This window comes from Lycium barbarum, chromosome 4 (genome assembly GCF_019175385.1).
Source record: "Lycium barbarum isolate Lr01 chromosome 4, ASM1917538v2, whole genome shotgun sequence".
Lineage (NCBI taxonomy): Eukaryota > Viridiplantae > Streptophyta > Magnoliopsida > Solanales > Solanaceae > Lycium > Lycium barbarum.
This window is the reverse complement of record NC_083340.1, coordinates 135,050,345-135,066,408: the sequence shown is the minus strand read 5'-3', so window position 1 is coordinate 135,066,408 and position 16,064 is coordinate 135,050,345. Positions and strand designations below refer to the sequence as shown.

Sequence of the window (16,064 nt, the reverse complement as noted above, 5' to 3'; positions counted from 1 at the left end):
CAATATGTAGTAGATTTGAAGCCACAATTTTAAAATACAATGAATTCAATGCTAAATCTTAAAAATTACTTATAATTATTTTTTCAGTAATCTGATTATGTAAATATTTTTTACACTATGAATGCAGGAAACTGAAGTGTGTCAACTACGAACACACAGATGCAATCACCAGATTTCACAGGGTTCTCAAGCCCTATGAGTGTGAGTCTGCCTCTTTCATGTGACCTTATTGCTAACTCTCACTCTTGCCTGTGACTTGCTTCAATTCTCCCATCTTTTGCTACCCCTTTTAAATATCCATGCATTTCTCTTCTTTTTCCTTCAACAAACCAAATCTTATTTTTATCTCTATCAACTATCAAACAACAAAGGTGATCATCAAAAAGCTAAGAGGAAGAAGAAGAATAACAAACTAAGGATACAATGAGGAGTTCCAAGTACATTGCAACTATTATCATTCTTCTTGTTTTCCTCCCAATTGTCATGAATGCCAGGCATATTCCCAAGCTAAATTCAAGTATGATATTCGACTTAGTCTCTTCCAAGCATTTTATTTCTCTCTATCGATAAAAAACTTTAAGAATATTACCTACTACTTCTTGTTCATTTGTTTACCTTTTGATCCACATTACTTCCTCCGTTTCAATTTATGTGTACTTATTTATTTTAGTCCACTTCTTTATAATTTCTAATTTTAGGAACAAGTTAATTTAAATTTCTCATTTTATCGTCAAAGAGAAGATTTCATAACCACACAAATGCTATATAACATGTTAAGATCACAAAATTCAAAAGTTTTATTGTCAATAAATGATGACATATTTAAGACCACAAATTTAAAAGTACATTTTTCATTATTAAACTTTGTGTCAATTTAAACTACGACAAAAAAAAGTAATGATACAAATGGAGTACAGTATCAGTATGTATTCTTAAGATTCCCTACACACCCGTACGTAGGGAAGACATTTAATGGTCTTAATCAGTATTTGTCGAAAATATGTACTCTTTACCTCTTTCTTAAGCGTGTCACTGAATTAGCACTTCATTAATTTGAGGAGTAAGGATAAATTTGGACACGAAGTAATAAACGATTTTTGTTTTTGTTTGTCCATAGATCTTGTTTCAAAAATTTGAAATAATATTCTGCAGATTATTTTAAAGAAGTGTTTTAGTAAATTGGCCTATTATTTCAACTTCAAATTTGAAATATGAAATTTGAATATTGAAAAACAGGTTTTGGGAGTTTTCACACACGAAAATCTAGCTATTTGTTCATGTCCAAACATAACGCTTTCAAATACCCTTTTTACAACATAACTTCAGCTACTATTTATCATATATCAACCAATAATTCATGTCCAAATGTCTACTTTGAAATAACATTTCCGTGTCGATCAAAACAACTACTAATATTTGGGATCGGGAGAGTAAATTAGTGATACTATATGTTCCATTTTCTTTACCACATAAACATTGTGTTAATGCTCAATTTTTATTTTCTTTGTTTAGACGATCAAAGACATTTGCCACCAACTCTGGTCAGTAAGAAAAAGGCAATATTGCCAAGACCAATGATGCAGAAAAAAGCAGATACTCTGCAAATAGCAGGATCAAGATTGCCAGATTGTTCTCATGCATGTGGATCATGTAAACCTTGTAGATTAGTGATGGTTAGTTTTGTTTGTTCATCATTGGACGAAGCTGAGACTTGTCCTGTGTCTTACAAATGTATGTGCCATAACAAATCATACCCTGTTCCTTAATTGATCAGAAAAAGAAAAAAAAACGATAACTATATACGAGTATGTTATATTGTCAATTTTCCATCAATCATATGTAACATATAGTGCTTCTTATAGTTTTATTTCCTCTTCCCATTGTGTAGGGCCTAATTTTGTAGGATCCTTCTCATGTGTATTCAATGAGAGCTTCTTGTTTCATTACTCTTTTCTCTTTCACTTCTTTTCTTAATCTTCAGAAGCGGATTCAAGATTTGAAGGTTTGGGGTGTTATACTGTGTTAAACGTAAATGTGTTTTCCAATTTATATAGACAAATCGATCGAACAAAAAATATGTATAATAATTATGACAACTTGGCGCAAAACCTAAAACTTCCAACGATATAAGTATACATCATTCATTTGTAATTGTCCTCGACAAATTTGCATATTCTAAAAATGGTCAATGATGGCATCATTACTTATATTTGCAAATGTTTCACCTTTTTTGAATGATATGGAGTACATGCGCAACACACGTATCCAGAGACACATACATAAAGAAGAGGTAGTTTAAAAAAGTCCAGAATTAACTAATCAAAAAAAGAGTCAACTAAGACTAATAAAGAATAGCAAGTCAAGAGGAACTAAGAAGATGAATTGAATTAAAGAAAAAAAAAAACGTGTATTTGCAGCATGGCAAAAGACCAAAATACATATTTCAGGGGCTTGGATTCAAACTCCCATGGTTTGGGAGGAGTTGGTTGCCCTGTTCAGCGGTCGTTCTTTGTCTCATTTATCGTGGTGGAATTAGAATTTTCAGTGAAAACATATAAAAATATACAAAAAATACATAAAAAAATAAAGAGATTCACCTATAGATATATTTTTGTTATATATAAGTGTCCAAGAGGGACTAACACAGCAACGAATGCTTGTACCAAAAGCTACATAAATTGTATACTTTAACCAACTACTTTTTTATCTCACGTGGACAAATGTCAAAGTATTGAATATTTATTCTCTTCTCATGTATACACGTATGCACTTCAATTTTAATTCTCCGACATATATTTATTTCCTCCGTGCACTTTTACTTGTTCACTTTTGACTTTACACGTTCTTTAAGAATTAAAAAAAGTATTCCCTCTGTCTCATATTACTTGGCCACATTACTAAAAATATATGTCCAAATTATTTGTTCATTTATAAAACTAAGATAAAATTAATTAAATCTTTCCCATCTTACCCTATCCGTCCCATATTACTTGGCCACGTTACTAAAAATATATGTCCAAATTACTTGTTCATTTACAAAACCAAGATAAAATTAATTAAATATTTCTCTTCTTACCCTTAGTAATAAATGTTCTTGAAAATAGTCAATTTTGATTAGAATGTGTTGGCTTAATACCTAGATGGACCCTTAAACTTGACATGTTTTGTAAGATAGGCATATAAACTTACAAGGTGACCAGATAGACACTTAAACTTGCTCAAAGTTATTTTTTAAACACATTTGAATTGAACACCTGCGCGTGAGGTCCAAACGACAATTATGTAGCGTGGGGTTAAGTTTTGTCAGGTGATGTTTTTGGTTTTGTGTCTTGCGTATTTCAGAGGTCCAAACAGAGCCCTCTTTTTTGACTTTTTGTGTTTTAGGCTTTTACCTCTCCTTTTCATATCTCTCCTTCTACGTGTCTCATTGTTTTTAATTACTTTCGCAAAGTTAATAATGAAAAATACATCTAAATGGTTATTTTTTTACCCTTAAATAATTTTTTATCCACTAAAAATTATTCGTATTATTTTTGTAAAAAAAAATTATTCGTATTATTTTTGCTGGAAAAACAATTATCCGTATTATTAGCTTAATACCTAAATGGACCATTAAACTTGGCATGTTTTGTAAGATAGGCATATTAACTTACAATGTGATCAGATAGATTTTTATCCTAAGCGCGTGAAGGATTTTAAAATTGCTAAGTCAGAATACAAGCCAATAAAAAAACGAAAAAGACTCTTCGTTATACTTTAGGGTCAATTATACCCTTAAAGTTATACTATGTGGTCAAGTATACCCTTATGTCTAACTGCTGCCACGTGGCATCATCCCAGCCCTTCAAAATTATTTTACCCTCAAATAATTTTTTACCCACTAAAATAACTCAACCCGACTCGATTGCTGGAAAAAGAGTCGGGCAAAAATAATACGAATAATTTTTTTTTACAAAAATAATACGAATAATTTTTAGTGGATAAAAAATTATTTAAGGGTAAAAAAATAACCATTTAGATTTATTTTTCATTATTAACTTTGCGAAAGTAATTAAAAACAATGAGACACGTAGAAGGAGAGATATGAAAAGGAGAGGTAAAAGCCTAAAACACAAAAAGTCAAAAAAGAGGGCTCTGTTTGGACCTCTGAAATACGCAAGACACAAAACCAAAAACATCACCTGACAAAACTTAACCCCACGCTACATAATTGTCGTTTGGACCTCACGCGCAGGTGTTCAATTCAAATGTGTTTAAAAAATAACTTTGAGCAAGTTTAAGTGTCTATCTGGTCACCTTGTAAGTTTATATGCCTATCTTACAAAACATGTCAAGTTTAAGGGTCCATCTAGGTATTAAGCCGAATGTGTTTATTGGAGAGAGATATGGGTAAGATAGTAAAATACATCTTTTATTTATGATTTCTTAAGTGACGTGCAAAAGGGAAAGTGACAAGTAATATGGGACTGAGGGAGTATATATTTTATCATAATATTCATATTTATTGGTGTAAGTCTCAACAGCATTGGAAAATGATTTGAAAATGAGTAATTTGTGAAGGGTAAAATTAATAATAAGAACAAAAATTTCTTTCTCTCGGTATGTTAACATGAACAAATAAAAGTGAACGGAGGGAGTGACTTTTATCCCCGTTTTCCGTCTTTGTCAATACTTTAAACATGAAGAGAGGACGAACAATAGCAATGTAAATTTGTACCAAAAGTTATATACATTGTACACTTTATCCAACTACTTTTTTATCCCACTTGGACGTATGTCATAGTACTGAGTATTTAGTCTCTTCTCATGTATACACATATGCACTTCAATTTTAATTCTCCTACACATATTTATTCCATCCGTGCACTTTTACTTGTCCACTTTGACTTTTCACGTTCTTTAATAATTAATAAATAAAGTATATATTTTATCATAATATTCATAGTTTTTGGTGTATAGTCTCAATAGCCTTAGAAAATGATTTGAAAATGAGTAATTAATGTGAAGGGTAAAATAAGAAGAAGAAAAATTTCTTTATCCTGATATGTCAATGTGGACAAGTAAAAGTGAAGGGAGGGAGTGACTTTTATCTCTGTTTTCCTTCTTTGTCAATACTTTACTTTTTTTACTCTCCTTTGCATTCTCTGATTATTGTTTCTTACATTTATAAAATGTATTATTTTATATTTTCATTTCGAAATTAAAATTTGGTGATTTACGATAGAACTATATCTTTCTAATTTTGATTTCTTTGTAACAATTCTTTTTATCTATATTTGTTAATGTAAAAATTTATAATATATTTTATAAAAATATTTTATTAGTTTTGCTTTTAAAAAATCCAATATATACAACAATGGTTCTTATGTTTGGATATGAACAATTAGTTAATTGAGATGGATATCAACCTGTCGGTATACATATAAGATATTAAAGAATTTAAAAGAAAAAATCTAGAATCAAAATATTAATTTTCCCTCATATTCTTACTAATTTTCTTCTTCACATCGATGAACAACTTTCATTATCATGACAATGAAAAAAAAGTCCGACTCTTTCCATCTCAAAGACTTAATTCCATTATATGTTTTTAATTTTTAAACTCCATTTCTAATTATAACTACAGTGATGGTACATAAAATACATTTTGTATATGTTGCTATATATAATAACAATTAGAATGTTTTTAAAAGTTATTTTCAAAATACAAACCTTAAAGACTGGCTAATTAAAGTGAATAAACATGTTCGGCCCATGCATCGCACGAACATATATTGCTAGTATATATATATATATATATATATATATATATATATATATAAATATATATATATATATAAGTGTTAGTAATTTTCTATTTATGGACTCACATATGAATATATTTTACATAGATATGTCATCATTAAAGAAGCCCATTTTATGATGTAATAAAGAATTATTATATGGGCCTTCCTAGAAAATATCTTTTATTTCTTTTCATTTATTTTTTATGAAATATGAAAAGGTACCTTAAATTTGAAAAGATACTTCAATACCTTTTAAATAGAGACGGTCCCTAAACCTGAAATGCTACTTTTCTTTTCTCTCCATCTCAGAAAAAGAACATTAAAAGGCACACTCTTCAAGGCTTAGAAGATCCTCTCCTTCAATCACTTCTAGCAATGGAACAAGGTTAGTACCCGTACTGTTCCAGAATTGTTATTCACTGTCTATCAATTTACTTGTGATTCCTGGACTCTGTTTTCTATCAAGTGGTATCTGAGCACAGTCTTATTGAATCGTTAGACACGATTATTCAATGTTTCGGGGCATATTTTTGTTTCTCCCCTATTCTTAAAAAATAAGATTAGGGCCTAGGGGTGGCAATGGGGTAGGGCAGTGTGGGTGAGATGCGGGTTTTCTCTTAACCCACACAATTTAAACTCGCCCCGCCCTGCACCCGCATAACATTTCCACCCGCATCTACCCCGCCCGCACCATACCAGCATCGACCCGCCTCGCCCCGCCCCGCTTAAGAGTATTTTTATCCTTCACTTTATTAGTTGTATTTTCATTTAAAATTGTCATAAGAACACAACTTTTTCTGTAATCGTCTGAATTACAATTAACTTTAACAAATGCTAAGTTCATTTTTGCACTATATTTTGATACAAAGCTTTGATATTGTTGACAGAACTCGACATCATGGATATGAACAACATTTACAACAATTAAAGATTATTCACGTAGTATTGCTCATTTGAGTTTTAATTTATGACCATTGAGTACATCTCAACTCTGTTTTATAGCATATCATAATGTTCCATGGTATAATTTACAAGTAAAAAAATAAGAAAAGGGAACGAGGTATTAGAGATTAATTTTGAAGTATGATCTGGCAAGGATCACAGACAAAATGTTAAATGGACCAGTCTCCATCTCCACTGCTACAGTCCAAAAATATAATTTTAAAATGAAATATGAATGAAGAGGAACATAACATGCTAAAAGAAACCGCGAGTCTGGAGCCTAAAGGGTATAAAAATACACGATCTTTATCAAAAGGGAATGTCCAAAAATTAATATACCAAAAGGGGTATATCGTGGGCTGATCCACGATATACCCCAAATTATTTTTTTCCGTGTCAGACTTGTCAACGAAAAAAATAATTAATTGTGTAACGTGGACTGATCCACGTTATACAATTTATATTGTATAACGTGGATCAGTCCACGTTATACAAGTTATAAGGTATGGACTGAAAAGTGGATAATGGGTTTCTGATACAATTTCTAGTAGTGTACTTCTCCCATATCTTCAAGTAGTACTTGATACATAACAAAAGGTGGCATTATACAAAAACACTTACTGATTTCTTTCTTCTCCATTAGCTCCTTGCCGCGCCATAAAACATGTGCGACCTGGTTCCCTTCTCTAAATCAATGGCGGATAAGCGGATTCCCCAATTTCTTTAATTACCCAGTACCTGCATTGAGATGTGAGATTGTTATATAATGGGGAGTTAGTATTGATGGTATTAAACACCTCAGTGGAGTCCGTTTTGATCTCCACAGGACAAGGTTGGTGGTCAGTTGCTAGTTGAAGTCCCTGGACAAGTGCTTTAAGCTCCATTTCCATGGTTAAGAGCATGAGCCCGAGTACAGAAACCCATTATCCACTTTTCATTCCAATCTTGTATAACGTGGACTGATCCACGTTATACAATATAAATTGTATAACGTGGATCAGTCCATGTTATACAATTAAACTTTTTTTTTTTTTTCGTTGACAAGTCTGACACGCAAAAAAAAAAAAAAAAATTGGGGTATATCGTGGATCAGCCCACGATATACCCCTTTTGGTATAGTAATTTTTAGACATTCCTTTTTGGTAAAGACCGTGTATTTTTATACCCTTTAGGCTCCGGACTCAAGAAACCGCACCCGCCCCGCAACCCGCAAAAAATCTCTTTTGTAAAATGAACCTGCCTCGCCCCGTCCCGCCCCACAACCGCACAAGCCCAAACCCGACCCGTCCCGCCAGCCCCGCACCGCCCCGTTGCCATCCCTAATTAGGGGATTAGGGTTGTTCTACAATTTTCTACATGTTCTTGTTGAACGGCATCAGTTTTCATGTATTCTGGGATAAAAATTTGTAACTGAAAACGTTGCATTTAGTTATGAAAATTGAGGAAAATATTCTCCTTTTTTTTTTCTTAGAACAAGGAATATTTTTTAATTCGAACTTTCTGGTTCAAGAATAAAACCCAATTGTTAGCCATGGAATCTTATTTGGTTCAGTGTTTGTTTTTCAATTTAAAAGGGATAAAGAAAACAAATCTAATGCATTTAAGGTCAATTTGCGTTTGCTTTGCCGAAACATCGACAACAAGAATTTATGGTGGCAGTTTTTTTTTTTTTTTTTAATAATATTATGCCGCTTTCTGTTTCCCGAAACGGTGGCAGAAATGGTATAATGCCACCAATATTTTTTCCATCTCTTTGTTAGTAAAGGTTTAAATTTTTAATGCTAACAATATTTTGATCCTCAAGTTTTGTTACGTTCTGTCGTTTTACTCAGCAGTTTGTAACCTTTTTGTTTGTTTAGTTCGTTAATTAAAATTTCAACACCCTAATCATTATATCATTTGGGCTTCTTGTTTCAAAATGAATCTCTATTGGATAAAATTTATTTATTTTGAACATGTCAGCATATTTTATCAATGCGAAATAATTATCTCAAAAGAAGATTATTTTGGCCAGATTATGGATAGTCATGAATATGTAATACATTTAGTAATGACATGCTGATAATGTGTCGGTCCAAAGTAAGGCATATTGTTAGGCCGTTTAAGTAATCAATGTTCAGGAACCATGTATAAGAGTACCACTTACAAATTGTTATTTATGTTCAAAGACTAAATAAATGGCATGTTGTGCTAGGTATCTTGAGATGGGCTCACTTCTAGGTATATATGTTTTTGATAAATGTACAATTTTAAATTTATTTATTATTGTTACTTCAGTTTTATTTAATTGAAGTTATCTTCTGATAACGTCCAAATTCACTCCTCAAAGAGAAAGTGTACACGGCCGTCGCAATATAATTTACCTAACTATGAGTCGGGGTCGATCCCACAGAGAACAATAGATTAGGCGATTTAAACAAGTAAGGAATTATCACCAACTAAGCTAAGCAAAACACTTTTTCAATATTTGATTTTTTGGTTTAACAACTAACAAAGATAAACTAATCTAGAAAGCAAGTAAAATGATCAATGACCACAAGTATGGATACAAAGGAAATTACGCTCAAGTAACGATCCAATGTATTTCACGATTTTATGACTAAGAGTGAGTTTATGCTAATTAGATAATGATCTCTAAACTCTCATCAAAAGTCTCTCGACCAAATCAATAAATTTCATTCTAAGCTTTCGCAAACCTTAGAGTGTGATATTAAGCACAATCAATATAATCTCAAGTAATTTTCCTATCTCTAGCTCAAGTTATCAGATGGGTTTTAAAGCCCCAAATTCTTGTTAATTAATCTTTCCCAACTTCAATCTTCCTCTCTCGAGCTCAAATCGAAGTAAATGGGCGGATCTTAGGGTTAGCTAATCCCTTAAGAAATATTAAAGAACAAGATTAATTAAAATAACATTAACTCACTTCATTAGCAATAAAAATCATTCAATACATAAGCAAAACAAGAGTTTCATCCAAACTTTAATCATAGAATATTTTCATAAACAAGATTCAAGTAATGGAATGGAGTACTACACACTTAGATATTCAATACATAACAAGAAATTAAAGAAATGGATAAAAGAGTAAGAAATTTCTCATCTAAGTCTTCAAATCTTCTCTTCCAAAGTGTGAGTTGATGAACCCTAGTCTCCAAAACTTGTGTTGAAAATGGCCAAAGATGAAAATATTTTGCCCCAAGCTTCACTTTTATAATTTTCAAATTTCCCAACTAAAAAAAATGACAAAAACAGCCCCTAACTTTCAGTTTTTGCAAATCTGACCCGAAATTGCATTTTCAGCCACTTTTTCCGTTTTCTTCAATTTGGCCTCTTTTGACTTGTTTTCACTTGTTATCTCTCCCGGTCACTTGTAAATCACATAAACCTGTAAAATAGATATAAACGACATTAAATGCACTACTTTATGAATCAAACATAGCAAAATTCTAAGATTAAAGGAGAGATCAATTGATAATATACCAACTTATCATCTTCACATATACATTGTTTATTTGAATGATTAATTGTGAGCATTACTTGTTTTATTTTATAGTTTCTTCTATATCTGGCAATATGAACAACATTCCTGTGCTTAACGGCACAAACTTCAAGAAATGGAAAGAGCACATTATGATTGTGCTTGGTTCCATGGATCTTGACTTTGTGTTAAGATTTGATCGCCCTGCGGACTTGAACGAAACAAGTACTAATGCACAAAAGGCCGCATATGAAAAGTGGGAGCGATCAAATTTCATGAGCTTGATAGTGATGCAACACTCAATTCCGGAATCCTTAAGGGGCAGTATAACAGAGGATAAAAATGCCAAGAGTTTCCTAAAGGAAATTGCAAACCGATTCGCTGCTAACGAAAATGTTGAAACAAGTACTATTGACACCTAATTTTTGACCTCCCATAATTTGTTTTGATTACCCAGAGTCCTTGAATATTAAATAGAGTGAAATATGTATTTTCGGAAGTCAAAATGATTTTATAAAATTATTTAGATAATATTTTACCAATTTTGTTTGATAAAGTAGTTTCTTTAATATTATAAATTGTTTGGAAATTAATTTACATATTTTTTAAACTTTATAATACTTTTTCCAAATTTAGCCAAGAGAGAAAATAATTTACCACAATTATTCACTTAATTGACTAAATTGTTAGAATGTCAACTTGCAAAGCATTTTATTTTGTTTAATACAAGGAATCTGTTTAATTAAATAAATTAACCATTTTTACCCCTCAATTCTTGTTTAATCAATTTATTAGAATTTTGTCATAATTAATTAAGTTTTAATTATAATTAATTATGAAAATTGCCCATTAAATGGTTGTAATTGAAATAATCAATTATTAGCCAATTATGGAAATAATTAAAATATCCAAGATCATGGCTTAATTAGATTAAGTTCACTTTTGACAAAAAATCATTTTATTTTTATTGGTCAATTAGTTTAAACGTGGTCATAGTTAAAATGTCCAATTAATGGACATTGTTTAAATTTGGGCTACCTGTCAAATTGTGCATATTTTCCCCGTCCATATACCTATATATACATGAATATACATGTATACTCATGTATATATAACAAATCAGACCCTTTTTCCTTTTAAGAAAAGAGTTGAGTCGAGTCCAGCCCAATAAGGCTTGACTCGGCCCAACACTTCTCATATGCAACAACAACAACAACAAAAACAACAACAACAATGACACAAACAGACCCTAGGGGTCTCATTTTGTGTCAAAAGCGAAAGAGAAGGGGGCAAATCCTAGCCGCCGCCGTCGCCACCCCCCCCCCCCCCCCCCCCTTTTCCTCTCTCTTCGACGTCGCAGGACGGAAATGGAAAAATTGCGGGCTCTCAACACGTGGTGTTGACTCGGCATGGCTGAGAATGGTAAGAGCATTTATTGCTCTGCCATTTCTCAACCAAATTAGCCATATTCCAACCCAAATAAGGTATTAACCTCCTCTTTCTGCCTAACAACGGTCTCAAACATTGAAAATCTTTAATTGCTTTTGTTTGCATACGATTTGAATGTCGAGTTCTCATTGGTTCATGAGGAACTAGATGGATTGACTTGATTCTGGGTCGATTCTGACCCTTGATATTTTTGTGCGAGTAAATCGTGACCTTTGAGTGTTGAAACAAAGGTTTATTCTCAGAGTTTTGTAAAAATCCCACATCGGTTGAGTTAGGGTTTTCTCAATTTTTGGGGTTCTATAAATAGAACCCTCAATTTGCATTTCTAGAGATCAACATTTGAAAATATGACTTGCACATTATAAAAATTCGAAAATACCTAGGGTTTTAGAAATTTTGCTTGAAACCTTTAATTTTTCAATTAGCAAAAGTTTTAAAACTTGGTTTTTCTCTGTGTGTGTGGCTGAGGTGATTTGGGAGCAAAGAGAATCTCTAAGTCCAACCTCGACTTGGCTACACGAGCAAAAGGTAATCTTCCATTCCATTTGGCTTTTATTTTTAGGTTAATCGTGTGTTAGTTGATAATTATATAGTTATTTAGCCTATTTTTTTACTTAGTTTAAAATTGTAGTTAGTTAGTTAGTGTAAGATTAATTAGATTATTATGATATAGGGATATATTTAGACTGTTCTATTTTGGTTTAATGGTATGGATAGTATGAAGATAGATGACTTGTTATACAAGTGTGAAGTGTATTAAACAACCTTTAGGTTAGATAATAGGTGCCAAAACATCCTTGTTAACAATGTTGGTTGATATGACCTCTATATGATAAGAAGAAACGATTCTTGTTGGGATTTGTTGTTTTGCTTTGATTAAGTTAAGAGATTGCCCTTTACACCTATGTGCCATGTATTGGAGACCAATGTTCATTTATGATTTAGTTTCTATGAAGTTCATGGTTAAATTTTTCTTTCTTTCTTTTTTCTTCAGTTAAGTCTTTCACAAGTGTTGTACTAGTCTGCTGTTGTGTAATTTAGTTTTCTTATGTAATTAGCTTAATCTCCGTCATTAGCTTTAAGGAAGGGCTGTTTAACTGTTAATCATACCATTGAAACTATTTTGGTTTAGTTACTCAGGTTTTAAAACTAGACTGTTTGCTTGTATTTGTATCAATCTTGTTTTGCTTAATTAGGATTTAAGAAAAAATATGATATTTCTAACTGACCTTACCTAGATTTTCACTTGTTCAAACTGGTTGTATAACACATTAATCTTAACTGAGTATTTGCCCTGTCTAGAGTCACTAGTCTTTGGTTAACATATGGAGTGAGCTTATTTGCTCATTTGAGGTTGAAGCTAATAATCATCTAGATATTTACCTGTATTCTGAGGTCAGTTAACTCATGTTGGTGGATCATGTCTTTGTTCTCTCTTTTCTTAAAACTATTTGAGGGGCTTATGATCTTTGCTATCACTTGACTAATCCTTTTAAGTTGTTGAGGATATGTTTACCCTTTTTTTGTTGGGAGTTTTAAGGAATCATGTTTGTTTTAGTACTATTTGAATTTGTGTCATCAGATCAAGGTTGCAGTTCTATTTTAAAGGGGTTATATGTGTTTTCTTTCACAAATAGGTTGTAAGTCCACCATTCAGTCAATCAGGGCTTTGCTTGTATTGCTTAAAGTTGTTTGGTACCTTGAATAACCATAAATTTTTTAGGGTTTCCCTATGAAAACCTTTTGAGACTAAAACTGCCTAAAAATGAAGATGATATCTTATGTGCTTAAGTACAAGGAAAGTTAATATCTGTGTGGAATTGATTCCTTTGTTTGAAAACCATTGCTTGACTGCTCTCTTAACTGTGTCATGTTTAGGAATCTGTTATGAGTTAAAAGGTAGGATCTATGATTCAAATAAGATGAAGTTGGAAAATAGTTCAATATGCTGACCAGAGTCCAGTTTGTTGGGAATAACTTAGCGGTGGCTTATTTTTGGTCTTCATGTGTTAGTTTCTCCTTGTGAATCAAAGGTCTGGATCTGTGCTGAAGTGTTAAGTGTTGGGTCTGTGACTTCTTTAAGTAATTGAAAGGTTGTAAATAAGGAGGACGGTACTTAAAAGGTGGACAACTGTGAGTGTGACTTACCTCGGACTTAGGAAAAGGATAGAGGACTTGGAGTTTCTAGCTAACTCAGTCCTCATGTCTATTTTCTGAGTGTCTGGGGTTTTCTCATGGAAGTCCATACTTCATGGGACTCTCCAAGGTTTTAAAAACAATTAAGTATGTATTAATTTGTTCTTTAAAAGGTCTAAACTGCTTGTGTGGTGCTTCAATCTCCTTGGGTGTTTGTTCTGTGATCACATGAGCTTCATTTTATATGATATTAGGACATGCTTCTTTTGCGTGTTTGATTTTTTATGAAGGGGCATTCCAATGAACTCAAAACTACCTTGAAATCTTATATTCCTGTACTGTGTCATTGCTTTAGAATAAATGAGTTCTCTTCATCATGGTATACTGGGATATGCCCATGTATACCTGGTATATCCAAACCCTGTATATGTTGCATATGTAGAAGTCTGGTATATCAGCTATATCATAGGTATATCACCTATGAGAAATACTTTGACTATCAATCTCTGCAAGACGAATTACTCTATGGATGAGTCTAGTCTTTGTGTCTTAATTGGGCTCAATTTGCACTAGAATTTGTTTGGGCCAAATGTGCCCCTCATACTATGTTTTGGTTTATGATTTGGGCTAGTTTACGAACTTTGAATAAACTGTTTGGGCTATGTTTATATATATAGATATTTGTTTTTGGCTTTGGCATTATTTTCTTGTTAGTTGTTTGTTAATATGATTAAATTACTAAAGTAAGGATTGTAAGTATTCTAATTTTAACACCTAGGTCTTAGATATATGCTAATCCTTTTTTTTTCTCTTTTTACTCCACGTGATTCAATCGTGGGCCACTTTTGCCATCTCTTGCATTAAACCTTTGTTGGGTCAGAGGCCCAACCATGTTCCTTGATAAAGTCCGAATAGAGGAAAAGGAAGCTGATATTTGTGGAAGGCCCAGCCAATAGGTGAAAATGGCACCGATGGGCTTCGGTAGGCCCATCAGTTTAACGAATATTTTTACTCTCTCTCTCTTTCCTATTTTGATATATCTGGCATGTACGTATATTGTATACATACTAACTATGCTAAATATTGAAACCCCCATGGATGTAGAACTTAGGATATAGTTAGTAATTGAGGAAAGTTACCAAATTGATTTAACACTCGATTATTTTCAAGCATAAACCAGAGCTTAACTACAAGATTTTGAGTTTTAAAAGAGAAAAAAAAAACTACTACTGCTCTTAACACTGCGTTTGAGTATAAAGAACAAAGAAGAAACAGGATTTGGTTCAATTTGAATTGGTTTAAGGTTTGAATGAGGTAAAACGTTCTCTTCAAACATAAGAAGCAGGTTTGGGCCTTAAGCCCGTGATTCAAATGATCAATCGTTGAAAAAGTATGTTTTCAGATTTGGCTTAAAGAAATGCGTAATGGGTTGTACCAAAAAGTCAAAAATCTGGAACTTGAGCTAATATGGGCAATTTTGAAAAAAGGGGTCTGGACTTGAACAAAAATTGAATGGAGCATAAAAGGCTATTTCGGCCTGGAAGCCCACAGTAGGCACGGACGAAAAACGAGACTGTTTTGGACTGTGTTGGACCAGAATTATTTGGACTGGGTTATGTTGGTGACATGGACTTGGATCTGAAAAATACCATTGAAAAATATCATTGACTTATGGGCTTCAATTTTTATATATATATATATATATATATATATATATATATATATATATATATATATATATATATATATATATATAATTAAGACTTCCAAGAAATCTCTGGAGTTGGGTTTTATCCGTAATAATATCAGGAAATTTAGAAGCAAATTTTATCAAGATTTGGCCAAGGATACTTCTATTTTATATGATAGATTAAAGAAGATTCCAAAACCATGGACTGATGCTCATACACAAGCAGTTCAACAAATCAAGGAAAAAGTTAAAAATCTTCCTTGCCTTACTTTAGCCAATCCTAACTGGCAAAAAATTATAGAAACTGATGCTTCTGATATTGGCTATGGAGGAATACTTAAACAGCTTTCTCCAAATGATAAACAGGAATATTTAGTCCAGTTCTACTCTGGCAAATGGAATGATAGTCAAAAGAACTATGCTACTGTAGCAAAAGAAATTCTTGCTATAGTTAAATGTGTTCTAAAATTTCAAGGTGATTTATATAATCAAAAGTTTTTGATAAAAACCGACTGCCAAGCAGCGAAATTTATGTTTAATAAAGACTGTAAACATGATGTTTCTAAACAAATGTTTGCCAGAT

The 16,064-nt window shown here is 32.3% G+C and overlaps 2 protein-coding genes across 2 annotated transcripts; both read left to right on the top strand.

The window, feature by feature from the left end:
- The first annotated feature begins 307 nt into the window (after window positions 1–307).
- Window positions 308–1,946, top strand: LOC132638637 (protein EPIDERMAL PATTERNING FACTOR 1-like). Its single transcript, XM_060355449.1, has 2 exons — window positions 308–517; window positions 1,513–1,946. The coding sequence occupies exons 1-2, from the start codon at window positions 424–426 to the stop codon at window positions 1,764–1,766; spliced, it is 348 nt and encodes a 115-aa protein (XP_060211432.1). The 5' UTR covers window positions 308–423; the 3' UTR covers window positions 1,767–1,946.
- Window positions 1,947–8,905: 6,959 nt separating this feature from the next.
- LOC132637837 (uncharacterized) lies at window positions 8,906–10,628 on the top strand. The gene is made up of 2 exons (XM_060354867.1): window positions 8,906–8,948; window positions 10,282–10,628. Exons 1-2 carry the CDS (start codon window positions 8,906–8,908, stop codon window positions 10,626–10,628), a joined length of 390 nt encoding a protein of 129 aa, XP_060210850.1.
- The last annotated feature ends 5,436 nt before the right edge of the window (window positions 10,629–16,064 follow it).